We start from the raw sequence: 19190 nt of genomic DNA, 5'->3' as shown, positions 1-19190 counted from the left end.
AAACTGAGAGGAAGCTGAAAAGATATAATCTTGTTCAGTGTCATTTTCCTGTTAATGTTGGTGGAATACCAAGCTCCTTGAAAGGCGACATCACTGTTTAAAATACACCACTGTCTGGAGCTGCTGTCTTCATTCTTCTGCTGCTTTGCTGACACTTACATTTATTCAAATGCAAAGGAGCTTGTATAAATACATGCATACAAAAAAAAGTACATGCATGCCTGGACTATTGCAAAATAAGAAAGAAATGTGCTGTATTGTAAGCTAAAAGTAGATTCAATGTTTTAATCTAAATATTCTGCTCCTTAAGTAAAATATGCACCTTGTACCTATTTTTCACAAGTTTGTTTAGAGTTCTGGTTTTAAACATTTTATTATTGTAAAATCTGAAGTGTATGTACAATATTCTGAAGAACAGAGGACTGAAAATTAAATATTTTAACATGGACAACTCTACTTCATGTGATCATTTTTTAAGTTTTAAGGTAAAAATAAATTTAACAAAAATAAGGTTTTAAACCTTTAATGTCGTGAGTATTGAATCATTAGAGCGCTGAATAATGGAAACAACTAATCCACTGCTTTTATGTTACCCAGCAAAATAAACCTTTTGAAAAATTGTTCACTTTTAGGTGAAAAGTCACTCTAGGTATTGCATTACAACCAGCTATGTTATCTGTTTTTTATTATTCTTTTTGGTTTGCACATAACTATCTAAACATGTGAAAGCCTTTATATTATGAAATATGTCCTTTTATTTATTTGAGATATGTCTTAATTAGGCGTATATTCACATATCTGGGGAAACCGTCTGAAGGCCACATTATTGCAAAATGTTCCAAAAACAAGAATAAAACGTTCCATGATCATGATAACTATTTGACTTGTATTTATTGGAGTTTTTTTTTTTTTTTAGGGTCACAGGGACTTGCATGTTAGCAGGGTTGTTCTAGTGGTGTGTACCGAGAGCTCGGCATAAATAGCTGGTACAATATTTGCTCTGGAACAAGAGTCCTCTCTCCCAAGTTCAAAGCATCTGCTGAGTGATTCCACCCACAGCTGAGAACATTATGACAAGCAGCACGTTCATGCCTTTGTCTGTTTGTACAGTGTCTGTCTCACCCTAATTTTTATGAAGCTGTTGACATTTATAGCCATGGATGTATGATGGTCACTTGTCTGGTTGTTGTCTAAAAAAGCACACAGTGAGGTCCAGACTTAGTTGATAAATATTTAAAGCCTTTCATTAAAAAAAATAAAATAAAATCTAAGGCTATAAGCAAACAAAATTCATGACTGGTTAAATTAAAAAAATTTAAAAAGTTGGCATTAATAGCAAATTTTCCTCTACTATCAGATAAAAGTGTCATGATGGCAAATTAGCATTGAACAAGGAGTTCTTAATTTAACAGATGGACCACAGATGAAATGACAAAATATGCACATCACGCTGTAGCTTGTAGAACCATCTTTACCATCTTGAAGCGCTCAGTTTCTGTATGTATTAATCGGTTTCTCACATCATTGTGAACGAATTTGGGCCCACTCTTCTTTACAGTGTAGCTTCAGTTAAGATTATTTAGGTTTGTGGCAATTTTATTTATGTACAATTCCAGCAGAGGATTTCAGTCAGGTTGAAATTCAGACTTTGATCTTGATTCTGTTCTTTTTCAGCCATTCTGTTATAGATTGCTGGTGTGCCTGGGATATTAGTGCTGTTGAACGTCCCAGTTTCGACAATCTGCATGACCCAATTTTGGACAGATGGCCTTGAACTCTAAAATGTTTTAGCATACAGAGGAATTCATGGTTGACTCACTGACCACAAGGTGTCCAAGTCCTGTGGCTACAAAATAAGCTAAAATCATCACCCCTCCACCACTGACTTGACATTCTGTATAAGGTGATATTCTGATATGCTGTGTTTTGTTTTCCCCATATATAGTGCTGTGCTTAATGGCCAAAAAGCTCCACTGTGGTCTGGTCTGTGCAAAGGACATCGTTCCAAAAGTTTTGTGTTTTGTTCGGATGCAACTTTGTAAACTGTGCTGTCATGTTCTTTTCAGAAATAAGAGGGTTTTCTCCTGGAAACCCTTCCACACAAGACGTACTGTACTTGTTCAGTCTTTTTATAATTGTGCTGTCATGAATTTTAACATTTTACATTTTAACTGAAGCTTGTAGAATCTGAGCTGGTGCTGTAGCTTGAAATTTTAACACTTTATTTTTGAGCACAGCACGGACCGTGGGACCTGAGAGATGCATCTGGATCTTAGGTGGTCCATCTACCATTCACTGAAGCCTCATCAGAAATCACTGTCGGGTCACATCATTGTCAGAAAACCATTCTTAAAGAATGGAAATGAAGAGAAAGGGTAAGGTATGCTAAATTGCACAAAACTGTAATGAAAATCAATGGCAGCAGGTCTACAGCTGCCTGTCTTGATTTGAAAGTGTGTTTCAGGCAGCTGGGGTGTTAGTGATCTTGTCAACACTGATTGAATTTTGAAAATAGAAAATAGATTTTGATTGATCACGCAGTAGTGTCAGGGCTCTGTGTGCGGGCAGGTGGAGGCGAGGACCCAAACGCAGGACTCGTGAAGGCAAATTTCAACAGAAAACCACAGCTTCATTGCTGGCAGAGAACAAAACATGAATAGAACAATGAATACTGGAACGGGGAAAACCCCCACGCACACACAGAATCTGAGGGTACAACACAACAATGAGCAAGGACAAACACAGGGCTAATATACACAGGGACGTAGTGAGGGAATGGAAAACAGGAGGGAGACACAGCTGGAAGAAATTAGACTAACGAGACAGGGGAGCAGTAAAACTGAACACACTGACAACAGATTGGGACTATCAAAATAAAACTGGAAACATGAAACAGATCACAGAGACGCAGACTTAACACTAAACTAAATCTGCAATAATATCAATAATCAAAACAGTCTCACTAAATAATCAGAACATAAATCATAATTCAGAAAAAACACCAAAACCCAAGAAACAGAAAGAGCTGGGTCAAACTGATCCAGAACCGTGACAAGTAGCATCTGGAAAGCATCTAATTTACAACCTAAAGAAGTTTTGAAGAATAAAGATGGTAATACAAAATATTGACTCACATTCAAGAAATCTCCCCAGCTATTTGCCACTTTCAGTACACGCAAAATATAGAGAAATGGGGCCTCAAGACTTTTACACAGTTTTGCACCTAAAAAAAACAGAAGTCATTGTGTCAAAATGCCATGTTCAGAATGATATACATTTTACTGGCATTTGAGGATTTATAAATGTATTCAAGATTTTAATGTTACAGTTGGAGTTTTCATTAACTTACACATAGGTAGCTTTAGAAAATGTACATAGCAGAATATTTATATGTAATATTTACATCCAAAATGTAAAGGAATAGAAGCAGGGCACCACATGTCGCTTCTGGACTTGCATTTTATTAAAGCAGCTGCATTCATCTTGTCTCATGACTTAGGAAGGAGGCAGTCACAGAAAAGGTACAAAGAAAGCAGGGTCCAAGGCATTATTCTCCCTCTATTTCAAAGCTTCATTTCTAAGCTCTTCATCTCCCCCTGCTGCTGAAAAGAGCTGATTACTGATGCAACGCAGAAGGTGACCCACATATCACTTCACCCAGTGTCCTTTTCCCTTAAATCTGTTGTCTGAAAAACAAAGACACATAGAACATAGATAGATAGATAGATAGATAGATAGATAGATAGATAGATAGATAGATAGATAGATAGATAGATAGATAGATAGATAGATAGATAGATAGATAGATAGATAGATAGATAGATAGATAGATAGATAGATAGATAGATAGATAGCATTACCAGGCCAACTCTTGCTCTCTTTTTCCTTAAAAAAAGAGAGCAAAAAAAGAGAGAAAATTTTAGCACATCTCTTAAATTATAAGAAATAAATGTGTAAAATCGCAGGAAAAGTGTATCTTACCTAATTACTCTGCTGTGTATTACATTTGGTATCTTTCCATCTACTGACTACTTTGTAGTAGTGGCTGATTCAGTTTACAATATAAGCAACACTGGTTACCATGACATTCTGATTTCCTGCCATAGTCCTGTTACATTGTAATTATAATCCAGAATACAATGGAATTTAGCATTTGAATAATAAACTGACAGTTTTAAATAAATTATTTGTAATGAAGAAATTTAAAATTCTATTCTTGGGAATTCTTCTCAAAAACTTTTTTAAAACCTTCTATTACATCCAACATGTAGGAAAGGATTGCATTATTTTTATTTTAGTTATTCATATTAAGAGCATTCAATATTAGGCTAACTGTAAATGTCAATATGAAGAGTCCTGGAGTCCTTTTTGGCAATATATGAATTAAGTTTGATTGTATGATCGTAATGATCATAATGCAAATACGATCATAATGATAATGATAACGGGTTAGTTTGATTAACTTTTCTTGATTTGTTCTTGTTGTAGATATGATGGGTTGTAACAGTCATATGTGGATGAGTTTTATGTGATTATTCATGTGATTATTAGTAGTAGTAGTAGTAGATGTATGTGTATGAAAGCACATGGTAAATGGCCTGTATTTGTATAGCGCTTTACTAGGACCCCAAAGCGCTTTACACATTCAGTCATCCACCCATTCACGCACCCATTCACACACTGGTGATGGCAAGCTACATTGTTGGTATGCTTCGGTTGAACTTTGTTTCTGTATACAACAGTTTTGATAAAAAGACAGAGCTGTTAACGTTTGCACTGTGCCTGTGTTTATAGAGAGCCAGTTCAAGTATTGAATTTCCCTGATGCATCCTTGGAGATTTGTGACGCATTAGCAGGAGCAGGTTTAAAAGTTAAATACAAGCGTCGCCTGTCAATCATTTATTCCTGCCTTTTCTTGCGTCACACTTCCTGAAGTACAGTTCAGATGTGAGTGATGGAAAATATTGACCAATGAATAGTTAAATGAGACTTTTGACGCGTTTTAAGCTTCACTTTGGACCAATGACAATTGTGTTGTCGTAGGCTTAACCAATCAAAATTCAGGGGAGGCGTTTCATTCAAGGAGCGCGAACGGTTAAGGGGCTACGAGAAAATGGCGAATATGGAGTTTGGGTTTGCGGGTTACACTATATTGATACTTTAAGCACTTTTAAAAACCTGTAAATACGATAAGTGTGTTGCTTTTATGCCTTATCCGAGCGATAAACTTGTATGGCATACTGAAGCTGATTTTTACTTAACATTAATGTGAGTCGTTTCAGCAAGCGTTATCATAGTTAGCTAGCGGAATGAGGTTAGCACAGAAACATAATGTTAGTTAACGTCAACTTCCTTTAGTTAAGGTCGTTGACGTCTGCATTTATTACATTTGATTAATACTGCCTATCGCTGAATTTGGGGATCTGTGGGCACTCTGCGTCTGCAGTTCACGGTATGGCTTTACATAATTTGGTTTTTGTTATCGATGTGGATTATGGAGATCACGATTCGGGCGATCAAATGGATGTCAGGGGTCATTTCGTGAAACGAGGAATATTAAACATTCTCTTACATTTCGGCTACAAATATGGATTTGAGAAAGTGCGATGGGGTTACAAGTTCTTTGACTCCAAGACTGCCCGCAACGCCAGTCTCATATCAAGAGTATCTGATTTCAAGGAGCTTCGGCACAAAATATTTGAGGACTTTGAGAAAGAGTTTGAAGCCAAATTTGATGTGAAGGAGAAAGCGTGCCCATCTCAACAGAAACAACGATCAAATCACTCGGTTTCGGTTCAAAATGCACTTAAAGAAACCCTATTGGACTTCCAGTGGGACAGACCAGACATCACGTCTCCTACTAAACTGTCCTTAAGGCCCAGGAAGTCGAGTCGTGGAGGAAGACCCAGTGTGTCTCATGAAGATGACATTTTAACTAACGAGAGGAATGTGGTGTTTATTGTCTCGCAGTGTCCACTTTCAAGGGCGCAGCTCGTGGACTACCTGTCTTTGAGAGACAATAGCCTTCCTACAGATGTGACAGACCACGTTATAGCCAAAGGACTTCAGGATATGCTGGTTCAGAGACAAGTTGTCCTCCACTGGATTGACTGTAGATCACACGTCCAGGTGAGTACAGTAGTGTTCAAAAGAGCATAACCAAACCACTGTCCAGTATCCGCATCTGACAATAGTTGCCACAGTTAATACACTGCTACCAGCAAAGTGACAATGTTTTGAGTATACAGATGTCATACCTCAAGTTTAATAACAATAATGTAAATGTTATAATCTACAAGTTAGACATACTAACAATAAATTTCAGGGCTCATAGTGCAGACTATATGATTTTATGTTAGTAGTACTTTTGATACCAGAAAACAATCTACTTGATAATAATTCTACAAAAAGATCCCTTGCAAGCAATTTATGTAGTAGAAAATGCAATTTTACGAAGTATTTTGAACTACAGAATACTATATAATCAATTAATCAACATACATAAAGCTAGCATAAATGTTCAATTATCTTAACTATCATCAACCTAAATTTAAACTGATGATTAATACCATGGATCTAACCTAGTAGTGTCTGCTCTTCACCAGTCTAATGTAGTACATTACTGTAAAGTGTAGCACAGTACTGCAAACTGACTGGTTCAGCATGTACCAAAGTCCCTAGAATTTTCATAAAAAAATTATACCCACACAAGGATATTCACAACACCAATTCACTCACTTACATAATTTTGCACACCTCCAATGTCTGATTTAACAAAACAACTATTTGAGTTATAACATAGCCCATGAGATTTATATTTTCAGCTGATCAAATATTACTTGGTTAGCAGTTCTTCTATTTTAAAATAATGTCTCATCTTCCTCTTCTGTCTTTTCTCTTTATATATATATATCTTTTTCTGAGTGAACTTATCACACATAGACATTTTTTTTTCCATCATGGAAAATGCCATCACTGCACCTTTAGACAGATTGTGATCCAAACTCCACAGAAACAGCTTTGTTTGTTGTGATGTTAGTGGTTTTGAGATTAGTTATTCTGTTTCTACTCACTCCTATTCTGTAAAGTTAGTCTGATGCTTAAGTGCTGTGACCACAACTTCATTGACTAATGCATATGAGCACATGACATGGATGGGAATGAAAAAAGTTTATGCTTAGGATGCAGTGTTACTATTAAATTGTTTATCGGGCTTAATTATTCATTAATTGAACATCTGCTTTGACACCTGTCTGTAACTATGTGTGTTATTGCAGGTTATGAGGTGTGAGGACTATTTTGGCTGTGACAAGCTGTCTGAGGTCCTAGCTCAGATGGATGGCAGAATAATCCCTGTGGTTGCACTGCTGAACCTTTGTAGCGCTCAACAGCCCAACTCAGGATTCATGAGGGAGTCTTTTGCATTCAAGTCCAGCATTGGATACCTGTTGTCTTCTGAACAACACTACCGCCTGGCTTTTCCTGTTATAGGAGGTGTCCTGCAGTGGCAGCAAGGTTAGTAGCCAGAGGAGATCTCTTCAACAAACTAAAAGCATTCATGATTATTACCAAATATCCCTCTGTGCAGAAGCACAATGTTTTTGTGCTTGAATTAAACATTGGGTGTAAGCATATCTACATCCAGATGATGGAAAAGTAGTTGCAATTCTTACGGCAAAACAAGCAATTAATTATTTTAACGGCGTATTAACATGCAGTAAATAATGTGGCAACTGATGTGAGCTAAAAGGAGTTTATCTTTAACATGCTTAATTTCAAAGCTGAGAATAGCCTGCAAAAATTCACTTGTGATAATTTTCACTAAACCAGGTGAAGTGACACAGAGCTGTGGTGTCATGATGGAGCCAGTGACTCGAAGACAGAAGCTTCTCCCAGAATCTGTCAAAATGTCCTTAAAAGAAGTTCTGAAAGGCTGGGATGCTTCATCACTGATGCAGACCTCCACAGAGTCGTGGGTGATTCATGGTTCCAGTAGTGGTGACCAGGGAGCTGGTGCATTCCAGCATCTCTTAATGGATCTATCTACTCATGCTCTGCACGTGGTGAGACTCGAAACACAATGGTTCTGTTTTACACAATTTGTAAAAAAAAAAAATTTCTCAGTTTTTTTTTTTTTTTTTGGCCGTGCTGATTCTGATTGTGTAAAGTTGTGCAGATGAAAACACCAACACTATAATCCAGATTCAGCCTTTCAGAGCTTTTGAGTAAAGGTTGGTTTAGATGGATAGGTTTGGACTGTCATTTTTGCATTGCAAAATCTGTGGTTTCCACAGAATGAGATTGTTTTTGTGGCTGTAGCAAGACTTTGCATGCTGACCTGCTTGTGAACACATGTATGTGTATAAAAGGACCCGAACCTATGCTTTGTTTAATGAATTAATACAAAATATATGTACTTGGTCACAATAAATAACCAGGTAATATTAAGCTGCCAATAAGTTCCCTTAAGATCTACTGTTGCCCACTGCATTTCACTATGCAGGTAGAATGTGTCTGATTTCCAAAAGACATATGTTTTGCATTGAGGTTGCCACATGATAAACCTGATCAGAAGCTGATCAGAAAGCTTAGAATTGTTGTTATTGAAAATGTTGTCCATGTGCAATTGTAAAAAGCTGAATCTTCATCTTGTACTGTCTTATACTCTATACTGTACTGTATGCATTTATTGATCTGCTTATTTTCTTCTTCTTTTTTGTTTTTCTCTCTCGGTCTTCTTGTTACCCCAGCTTGCTGAGGTGAATGACAATGGGCTTCTGTGCTCGGCTGTGCTCTCTCCACTATCATACTCTACAGCTCTGCTCTCCATTCTCCAGCCTGTAATTGCGCAGTCTAACCAGCGACTGACCACTGAAGTCATTACCCCTGCCTTGTCTGAAACCTCTGCTGACCTTCCAGACATTGTGAACAGTGTTCTGGGAGTAGTGTATGACATCATGAAGCAGGATGGTGATAGTGTTAATGGTAGGAATAGGATCAAGGCTGTTTGATATCATGTCCACTCATTTATTTAGTGTTTTTTCAAGAGAGTATTACATGATGTTTTAACTGTAAAATATCTTTTAAATATATATTTTTGAAACTGTCTGTAAATGTATTAATAAATGCAAAAAGAAAGTAAATCCACAATCCATTAATTTCATCATTATGGGTTAATGGGTGTACAATTGACAATCTTAATACTTTTAAACTAATAATATTTTTAAGAAAAGATCAAAATCAAGTTCTATATCAATCTAATTTTAATCTTGTTTATCTTATCTGTCAAATATTGGAAATGTTATTTTCAGTATCTGCATTTTTAGGTTGTTGACATTGTTGTGATTGTTTATTTCTAAGACCAGTTAAAGGAGAATCCCATTCCTGAGTGGGCTCAGCAGGAATTCAGCCACAGTCCACCAGCACCAAACATGTTGGAGACTTGGTTCTCTCAGTCAGACTATTCTGGAGTGAGCTCTCATTTAATGGAGTCCATGAGGTACAAGAACTCAAAAATCTCATATTTTCTGTTATAGCGCTTTTGAAAAGCTTATCTATGTATCAAGTTATTAAATAGTGTAGCTTTTGTATAATATTTCAACATAGAATAATAAAAAGCCTATAAGCCTTTGGTTATAATGTCCTCCTCACACTGTTGAACAGGTTGCTACATGCAGTACCGGAGGAGAGAGAAGATGAGAACTTACCTGCACTGCAGCAGGAACTCCTTAGTGGTCTGGCTGAAATATACCAATCATCCCAGGACTCAGAAAAGAGGGGAAAGAAATGTAAGCGAATATCTTAATTTTTTCCCCTTTTTTTGTGAAGATCACAAACTGTGGATAATCATAAAACTCAAATTTTAAGATTATCCAAAACACTAATATCATTTTAATGTTTTTCTCATACATAGTCATGAACGTCAGATATTTTTTTTCCTAAATAATTTCTTGTCGATATCTATAGGTGGCACCCACCGCACACCAGTAAAACAGAAGATGAAGACCATGAGTCGTTCCTTGCAGATGCTAAATGTGGCACGCTTGAATGTAAAAGCCCAAAAGAACCAGGCTGAGTCTGAGCAGCTTGGAACTGAGGGTAGGGAAGCAGACAGAACAGGGAAGAGACGGTCAAGTGACAGGAACAAACCTGGAGTAGCAAATGTGATCAGTACGTGCACCTTTTCTGTTAAACCTTACTATACTCTTCGACTCCAATGTTCACTTTTATTGAGTTTGTTGTATGAAATTGTCTCTGCAAGAAAGAAAATGTATACATTTCCCAAAATGTCAGTTGAACTACTTACTTTACTACCTACTTGCTTGTGTTACAAAGCTTTGTGCAGCCTGTTATGAAAATACTATTTCTCTTTTATTTTTAAGATAAAACCTAAGCTAGCATCATTTTCCGGGTGATGCGATAATATTTTTTATTGAGACTATTAGATCTCAGTAGTTTTTTAAACTGTAGGTCACTGTATATTGGAGCTCTCTGAGACAGAACTTTTTAGTGAGTGTTTCTTGATTATGTCTGATCACTGGTTTTCCTCATCCAAGGCCCAATACTGCTTGTAGTATTTGCTTCATTTCAGGAAAATAAGTCATCTTATAATAAGTATCTTTGTCCTTGAGGGAGACACTGAATCCCACTTTGCTCCTAGTGCACCAATAGATTAAATATGCACAAATGAAAAGTTCTTATATCTTTACCAGATGAAGAGATTGTGCTTTTGAGATTGGAGTTCCTAAATTTTTTAACTCCCTCCGTAATGACTTAAGAACTGATTTTTGGCTTTTAATTTGAACCGATTTTTCATTTTTCTTTTTAGTCTTATTATGAAACACTTTATGATGATTTTTTTTCTTACTTCGAATAGTCAAGTAATGTATCTTCTCCCTTCTCCTAGGTTTTAAGAGTGAGTCAGAACTGCTGTCCCATCTGAAGTCCAGTTATGAGAAGTTTATGGCAGAGAGAGAGGAGTCTGTCTTTATGGGTGTTCAGCAGCTTGTTTCTTCTGTAAAGGCCTTCCTTGCAGCAGAATCAGATTGGGAGGTGAGACAGACGATGCTTCTAAATGAATAATAGATACAGAAAAACTTACATTTTGATTTCAGTAAAATAAATGCTATATTTTGGTTAAATCACCTGATGAAAACTTCATTACAATATGCAAGATGTTCACTTTAGGTCGAAGAATGCAAAATGCTGATAGAAGATGGAAGAATCTTTGAAATATCATGGAAATATAATGCATAAACTAGGCCAGTGGGGGATCTGAACTGTGATTATGAAGTTCTATGTTTTCTTTTTAGGCAAAGACCTCCTTCCTTGTTCAACAGCATCTCCTCAAGACCAGCAAGTCAATCAGACAACTCTATGGAACGGCTGCTGATGTTGATAGTAAAGTCAGGGAGTGAGTGGTTTCCAAGTTTTACCTTGGGGACAACCTGTGTCTCCATCTGTCTGAATAATAAAGTTTCTGTTCAAGTCATTAATATTTAGCTGTCAGTAACACAGTCTGTTTATTCTAGGTGCCAGCTGCAAGTGGTGCTAAGGCTGGAGCTGTGCAGACTTTTCTCCACAGAGCAGTCAGACTCACTGGATGTTGGTCAGATGGCAGAGGAGGTAAGATGATCATGGCTTAGACTTTTATGCAGTGAGGTCTCCTTTGTAATTAATACAAACATGGAAAAGGCTGTGACTACAATGTATATGATTTTTTTTCAAGCAGAGCAATACCTTCTACCATCATGATGATTTTAAAAAAAGCTCTTTATTTAAAGGTGACTATTGTTCGAGCTATTGGACTAACACAGTATGTGCCATTAATTGTGGCAGTAATCTGAATATAAAACAGTATTTCCAGTTATATTGAAATGTTCTGTCTTTTGATACACTTTTTGTCAGTCACTTCAAATTGAGTGAAATTTAACTTTAATTCATGTAAAATACAATCCCTGTGCTTCAGGTGGCTGAAATGCTTCGAATAATCTCCCTGACCAGAGACCCAGTTTTCCTAACGAGGTTCCTTCAAGATGAAGTCATGCCAGGGTAAGGCTTCAGAAATAATTTTTTTTATTGTATTTTCAAAATAAGCAATACAACTATTTTTCCTGCTGAAAGACAAAGCAGCATTAAATAACTTTTGTTCAAGTCAAGAATAAAGTCATAAATAAAAGTGCCTCAGATGAATTGAATTTCTGTAATTTTGTAGGCATATTTAATGATTATACTTTTACGCAAAAAAAGCTAAGCCAAGGTTGGCTTACTGCATCACACAAAACATGTTTTGTTTTGGGATTTGTTTGTTTTTTGTATGATTTCAAATGAGCCAGTTTCTCACTTGCAGTTGTAAGAATCTAACAATAGTGTTTTTGGATTGTGGCAGGTTCCTGACCGCAATCCCCAGAGTGCTTGCAGAAATCTACCACAGTCTGGGCACACAGCTCCCTGAAGTTTTGCTGGCAGTCTTGCCTCCAGACTTCTTCAGTGATGACTCGGTAGCCAAGGACAGCATTTCTCCTTCAGCCTCTTCACTTCCCCTGTCTGCACAGTGCCTGGTTTCAGATGACAAAGATGGACTACAGGACCTGCGGAACCGCTCAGGCAACAAAAAGAGGTGAGGAGGATGTTTAAAAGACTCTTCTATTATAGACAATCTGGGAGGACTTTAAATTACAAATAATCTTAGATGCTACAATAAGAAGTGGCATTTGAGTGAAATATTTTGTTTTCATTTCACTGGACTGGAATCATAATCAAGTATTTTTAAAGTGCCCAGAAGTATGCACAGAATGTAATGGGGGTTTTGTTTTTGTTTGTTTGTTAGGAGTGGGATGCTGACTCGCCATCGCAGCATGACAGAATCATCACAGAGTCTTCGGCAAATAGAGATCCCCAAAAAGGCTACAAGAGCTGTAAGATAAACACTTCTGCTGTCTCTACTTAATATAAAACCTTGATCAACTTTCTGAACCAACTGTCTGAACCTCTCTAATTGCAGAGTTGGCCTGTCTGAAATACAAAAAAATCCCAATAATTTTTTGATTCATTTTAATCCATGCCTTTGTGAAAACATGCTTTTCATGCAGTTAGCAGTGTGTGCTACTCTGCTTCTTTGTTGGGCTTTAAATAGCCAAAATTTAAAAAAAAAAAAATTCACAATGCTGAATTAATCTGAGCCTTTTCTTGAACAAAGTCCTCATCTTTTGAGCATTATGGTATGTCCTTTTGGGTGTCATGTTCGCTCATGGTCGAGTTTTCATTAGGGTTTTTTGTTGTCAGTTATTCTTTTATCTCGCTCACACTCCTAATGTACAGCTGTTTTTAGCTGCAGTACCCCAAGCACATGTGCTGCTGTTTCCACCTATGCTTTGTCCACCAACCCAACATGATTAATTGCATTCTAGCCACATGAATGGTTTGGCGCACTGCTGTTTAGGTCACTGGATTGTCGTGTTTCGTGTCGAGTTCTCTCCACTTTATATTGACCACGTCTTGTATTTCAATTGAGGAAAACTATCTTTATCATTTTATCACCCAGCCTTATGGCCATTGAGAGAAATGTTGTGGATGTTACTTGGACTGTCTGATTTGTTAAACTGTATTTTTGGTGAAGATAGCCACCCACTATAAACAATGGTGGTGTAATTTGCTCATAATTTTCTTTATCTCATCCACCTGATTTCTGCTTCTTCTTTTTTTTCTTTTTTTTAGTCGAAATCAAAGGGTCGTGTATCTTTGGATAAACCGGTTGAGGAATCGCATCCCGCAAAACAGGAAACGCAAGGTATGTCCTTTTGTTACCGGTACATCTTTCTTGATCACGTATAACTTGCCTATTCCACCCTCAAAACTATTCCCAGATCACATGTTAACCAACCAACCCAGTGGCATCACATTGAGTACAGACACAATATGGTATTAAACATGTTCTAAAAACTTTAACTTTATGCACTTATTTCTTAAATCCAGCTCCACAGACAGTGTTAAATCTAGATCAGTTTTTGAGAGCAGGGCTCCTTGGTGTAAATTAGCCTGGTTACATGTATTGTTTCATGCACACTAATACCTCTTGACATTAAAAAAAAAAAAAGATGAGTGTTAAACACCTAGATTGTGCTAATTCTCAGAGGTGACCAAGGTTAGAAGAAACCTCTTCAACCAAGAGATTGTTTCCCCTTCAAAGAAAGCCAAGCTACAAAGGAGCTGCTCTGTGTCTGCTGTGGAAGGAGTGAAACGCAAGCGATCCCATGAACCTGAAGGTAGAAGAATGCACTGTTATAGATTAATTTAAATACGTAATGTAATAATTGTCCATGACTTCCTGTCACAGTTATTCCTATTTTTAAACTACTTTAATGTTTTCCAAATATTTTTTTGTGTTCAGAGAGGCACAGGCTTCTTACCAAAAAAGTGTGTGAGACTCCCCTCCACAAGCAAGTGTCTAGTCGTCTACTACACAGGCAGAAAATTGGAAGGTATGTTTCTGTTAATGCAATTAATATTTTTACTTGCCATACCTTTATTTTAAATTTAATCAGACCTGAAGTACGTAGTAACTCAGGTTATTTATTTTTTGTGAAGAAAACCTGTCCTAACTGAGGAGTGCATTGTGGAAGAATCACCAGTGAAACCTTCAGAAGGTATTTTGCTAATACCAAGTTGTTGTTGTTGTTTTGTTTTTCTACTTAAATAACATTTACACAAATGCATGATTTATAATTGTATATGTATGTAAACTAAGTCAGTTTTATATATACAATTTCACCTTGTGCTTTTTCTTTATACCTGGTTCTTTTCTTGATTAAAGACAGCAGGAATTCTGAGTAAAAAATATTTACATATATATTTGAATATTTAATTTAACAGAAATAACTTCAAAGATCCACAATAATTTTGTGTGTATCAATTAGACAGTCTGTTTTGTATCGTTTTGCTGCTTTGGATATTTTCGTAAGATTGTAATTTTACACAACTCACACTTTCCATATAGACCATAAACTCAATACATCATTGTCCTTTGGTTCTGTGTTAGATCTAAGAAGGAGCCCAAGAATAAAGAAGTTCGCTCGGAGACACTCAAGCACTTTCTATTCAAGTTCTCAGCCTCGTTCCCGCAACCTGGACCAGGCTCTCTCTGCATCCCAGCTTAGTCTGAGTGATGGCAAAATATGTGGGGTTAATGTAAAAACAGTTCGGTCTCCCATGCGTCTTCTTTTTGGAGCTGCTGAGTCTCCCAGTCATTCTAACCAGTCAGGTGCAACCAGGCCCAGCAGGTCACGGTTATCCACAGACTCAAGCGTCTTTGAGGTAACTTCTCAATTTAATAATCAGTGTGTCATCCTAATGTGCTGCAATTTGAGATGATTACTAAAGATCAGCTTTTTTCAAGTGTGTTCATGTGATCTGAGAGCAAATTCTAAAACGTATTTTTTATCTTTTTAGACTCCAGACAAAACCGCAAAATCACCCAACAAACGAGGGAGGGCCAGTATTGCAAACACGACTCCAAAAACACCTAGGACTCCTCAGACCCCTAAATCCCCCAAGACCCCACCTTCCACCAGTACACATGTTTTGTCACTTGCAGAGAGTCCTGAGGTAGCTAGCACTAGTGGACTTGGTATGTCTCTGAGGGGCACTCCTTTCAGATCTCCAGCCAAAAAGCCTTTTGTTCCAGAGACACCTACAAAGCAAAACCCCATAAGGAGCCCTCTGAAGGGTATTCTCAGGACTCCAGTCAAGGCTTTGATTGAAGGATGCACCTCTACTGATTTACATCTGATCCACAGCCCAATTTCCAGGACTCCCAGGAAGAGTGTCACGTGGTCTCCCTCTCCACAGAAATGTAGGATAGTGGAGAAGAGTGCTAATTTTAAAGTGCCACAGTCACCGAGTATTACATCTCACAGTTCTCTGAGACTGGTGACATCCAGTAAGTTCAGCAGTCCTGTCAAAAGCACAAACACTAAAAGAGACATTTTCAAGACCCCAGAAAAGACGTGTCAGGTACACCTAGTAAGAGTATCAGAAAATGTGCATAGTAGCTGTTTGACTCCAGAACAAAATCGAGAGTCTTCTGTAAAACCTCACTCCAGTTTTAAAACACCAGGAAAAGGTGATGCTGTTCTGGTTGAACCTCAAGCTAAAACCACACCCCCACCAGAACACCACCTTTCCACTCACCCGGACACTACAAGTCAAAATAAAACGCCTAGTCCAACTCACCAAATGGTTACTCGTTCTGGGCGAACTCCAGGTAAAAGTTCAAACACTGCTTCACCATATAATCCTGAAGTTTCACCACTTTTAGATGCCACTCTTTCAGATAGCTCAGATGCCTCAGCAAAGTCTCCACCAAAGCTCTTAACAAGAAGAAAGTCTGGTCAAGGGGGTAAAACAACTACACGTGTGTTAAGGTCCCAGTCTAATGAGAGTTTGCAGTCAGACCCAAAGGAAGAGGCGCAGACTAAGGCCTCGCAGTCCACTGCAAGTGACGCTAGTTCTCATACCGATTCTCAGCAATCTTCTCATGGTACCTCTGGAACCACAGATGATGATAGCATTGACATAGTTGATGCAGCCATTGTAAAAACAGAGTTTAGCGGAGGTCTCAAGATGAACATTAGCTTTACACGGAAGCCTTCACTGTCAAGTGAAGACTTTGTGTCAAACACTGTCTCTGCTAAACCACGTGTCCCATCCCATAACACACCAAGCCGGAGTTACGGCTTCCGTCAGACACCTGATCGGCAGCAGAGGGAGGCTGCTGCTCGTTTAGGATACGGAAATGATTCACCTCGATTTTCAACCCCTAGAGGCTCAGCAAGACATGGCCGCCAAAAGGGCGCAAGTACGCCAAATCCTCTTACCTACCAAGTAGAACTGGAAATGCAAAAATCAGGACTTCCCAAGCTAAAAATTAAACGCACAGATTCCACGAATGCAGGAGAGTTTGTCTCAGATGGAAGTCCTCGATCAGGAGCGCAAAGCCCTGTAGTAGGTGTGAAACCTCAGTTTGAAAGCCCCTTGGCCTTATTTTCCAAATACCGAGATCCCGGATGCATGTCACCATCTGTCTGTGCTCATGTAACCCCAGCCAAGGGCACACCCGGGAAAGGTGGAAGCGTCCAGACTTACATCTGCCAGTCTTACACACCTACGCACCATCCTGCCTTGTCACCAGTAACTGCAGAGACTGTCCCCCTGACTCCTTCACCTCAAAGTGCTGGTAAAGTGACCCCAGAAAACCTTAACAGCTGGCCTCGCAGGAAAAGAGCTCAGATTAGTGTGTTAGGAGGCAAAGATCGTGGCCTGAAGGGGGAGCCTCAGCTTGAGGAGCTCCTGGAGGAGGCTGAACTTGGAGTTAGTAGGTTGCGGGACATTGAGGATACTGATGAGCCTTTGGACAACAAAGCTAAATCATTAGCTCTGACTTCCAAACAATCCCCTCCAGTTGGATCAGATGTGTCTCCTCTTTCTCCACTGGAAGAGTTGTACTGGATGGAAAAGCTGGCTGAGTGCACGGACTCTCACAGGGCTGAAAACGAAACCGGCTGGGCATCTCAAAATGAAGATGGCATATCAGGTAAGCCATGGTTTATTTTTGTATTGTATGCTTTAAATATATAAGTTTTGTGTTCTAAATTTTTGAGATTATGCATGGAGAGTTGCAACTGATTTATAGTTTAATTTAATGATTTATTTAGTGAGTAATTTAGTGGTTTTATTGGATAAACAAATTTCAGCGATTTAAAAGGTCTTTCATTTGATTTATGAGCCTGAGCTTCAGTATTTCAATTAGAATATTTACTCTTTTCATTGCTTATTTATTACAGAGAATTTAGTGATCACACTGTTTTGTTTTTTAAATGATTGCATGAAGTCATATGAATGAAATCCATCACAAAGTGTCTGATTTTGCCATTTTCTGCAGCAATGACTCCTCCCAGCTCAAAGGTGCGAAAGCCAGTGTCTGCCAGTGGTATTTTGGCCCTTACCCAGTCCCCATTGTTGTTCAAGGGCAAAACAGGTTCTGCCAGTAAGAGAACACCAAATTTTAGAGGTAAGTTGTACATTGTTATAAAACCTTTTTGTTTTTTGTATTTATTGTTCAAGGCACCATCTATTTTCATTACTCTCACATTTTCAATATGCCGTAAAGGCTCTTCTGTTGTCTTTTCAGTAGGATTTTATCGGCTCATTCTTTTCAAGGATTTTAGTTCATGAGCCACAGGCAACCTAATTTGATTTAAAGTGGGATTGACCAGAAAAGCATTGTGTCATAACTCATAAAACATCTCTTTTCCTAAAATATATGGCAAACTGTATTCTTTCCATAATGTTTTCAGAAGAAGCTGCATCAGAGAGGACAGAAATTGATGGAGTGGACCTGTCTCCCTTCAGCCAACCAAAGAAGCGCTCAAACACAGGAAAGACCTACAGCAGGAAGAGACTAATTCACTGAGTTACAAAGGAAAGTGGCCAACAAAGCAGAAAGTTTGTCCATTCTATGCTTAACTCTGAAGCTGAGCCTTTTGATGACAGATCTGAAACAGGTCTTTAAAGCACCACTTGAAAATGTTTTTTTTTTTTACATGAAAAAATGTTCCATTCAATCAGCTCTCTCGGCACTTTTGATCTGGACATTTTCTCTTCCAACCCGTGGGATAGGTTAAGACTTTGGTTTCAAACCGAGCTGAAAGTTGTGCCATTTTGCCAAGACTTTAAAACTTGCCTTTTCTGTTCCTTTAGTCATTTTAAAATACCCACTTGGGTGTTTCTGAAGCTAAAACCTAGAAAACAGGTTTGCATTACATATCATTGTTCAACATGTGTAATTAATTATTTTATAATCAATTCAGAGCTTTTAATTTGCTGTTGTAAATATGTTCTTGTGTATTTATTAGTTGTATACTTTTTTTAAAAAAATAAAAGGAACAATTTTAACAGTTTGTAAATAAGTTGCTAAAGTCTTGTAAATAAATATAAATTTCTTAATGATTTGGAAGCTACATATGTATTTTGTGTCTTGTACCTTCTTATCATTTGAGTATTTGCAGGATATAGTCAACCTATTCAGTGAGACAAACTAAAACCTTACCGAACTTTACTCTGCAGGCTTCATTGTCTTTGACTGTCACCATAATAAATAATTTTATCAGCTGCCAGCAAATAAAAGCAAACCT

The 19190-nt window shown here is 37.9% G+C and overlaps 1 protein-coding gene across 2 annotated transcripts; it reads left to right on the top strand.

The window, feature by feature from the left end:
* The first annotated feature begins 5094 nt into the window (after positions 1 to 5094).
* ticrr (TopBP1-interacting, checkpoint, and replication regulator) lies at positions 5095 to 19016 on the top strand. 2 transcript variants are annotated; one of them, XM_085462518.1, is made up of 21 exons: positions 5095 to 6129; positions 7278 to 7515; positions 7831 to 8063; positions 8751 to 8985; positions 9361 to 9499; positions 9664 to 9788; positions 9967 to 10170; positions 10907 to 11052; positions 11313 to 11413; positions 11532 to 11625; positions 11969 to 12051; positions 12389 to 12619; positions 12830 to 12917; positions 13717 to 13789; positions 14133 to 14264; positions 14390 to 14480; positions 14587 to 14645; positions 15038 to 15312; positions 15448 to 17590; positions 17939 to 18067; positions 18357 to 19016. In XM_085462518.1, exons 1-21 carry the CDS (start codon positions 5455 to 5457, stop codon positions 18467 to 18469), a joined length of 5607 nt encoding a protein of 1868 aa, XP_085318644.1. In that variant the 5' UTR covers positions 5095 to 5454; the 3' UTR covers positions 18470 to 19016. The 2 variants fall into 2 exon arrangements, with proteins under 2 accessions (XP_085318644.1, XP_085318643.1); XM_085462517.1 differs by having other exon boundaries at positions 18354 to 19016.
* The last annotated feature ends 174 nt before the right edge of the window (positions 19017 to 19190 follow it).

Source organism: Copadichromis virginalis, linkage group LG7 (assembly GCF_057382275.1).
Source record: "Copadichromis virginalis isolate Kocher_CV1m ecotype Utaka linkage group LG7, C_Virginalis_male_GT1.1, whole genome shotgun sequence".
In the NCBI taxonomy this organism is placed as follows: domain Eukaryota; kingdom Metazoa; phylum Chordata; class Actinopteri; order Cichliformes; family Cichlidae; genus Copadichromis; species Copadichromis virginalis.
Note: the sequence above shows the minus strand (reverse complement) of the source record. Positions and strands in the feature narration are given on the sequence as shown.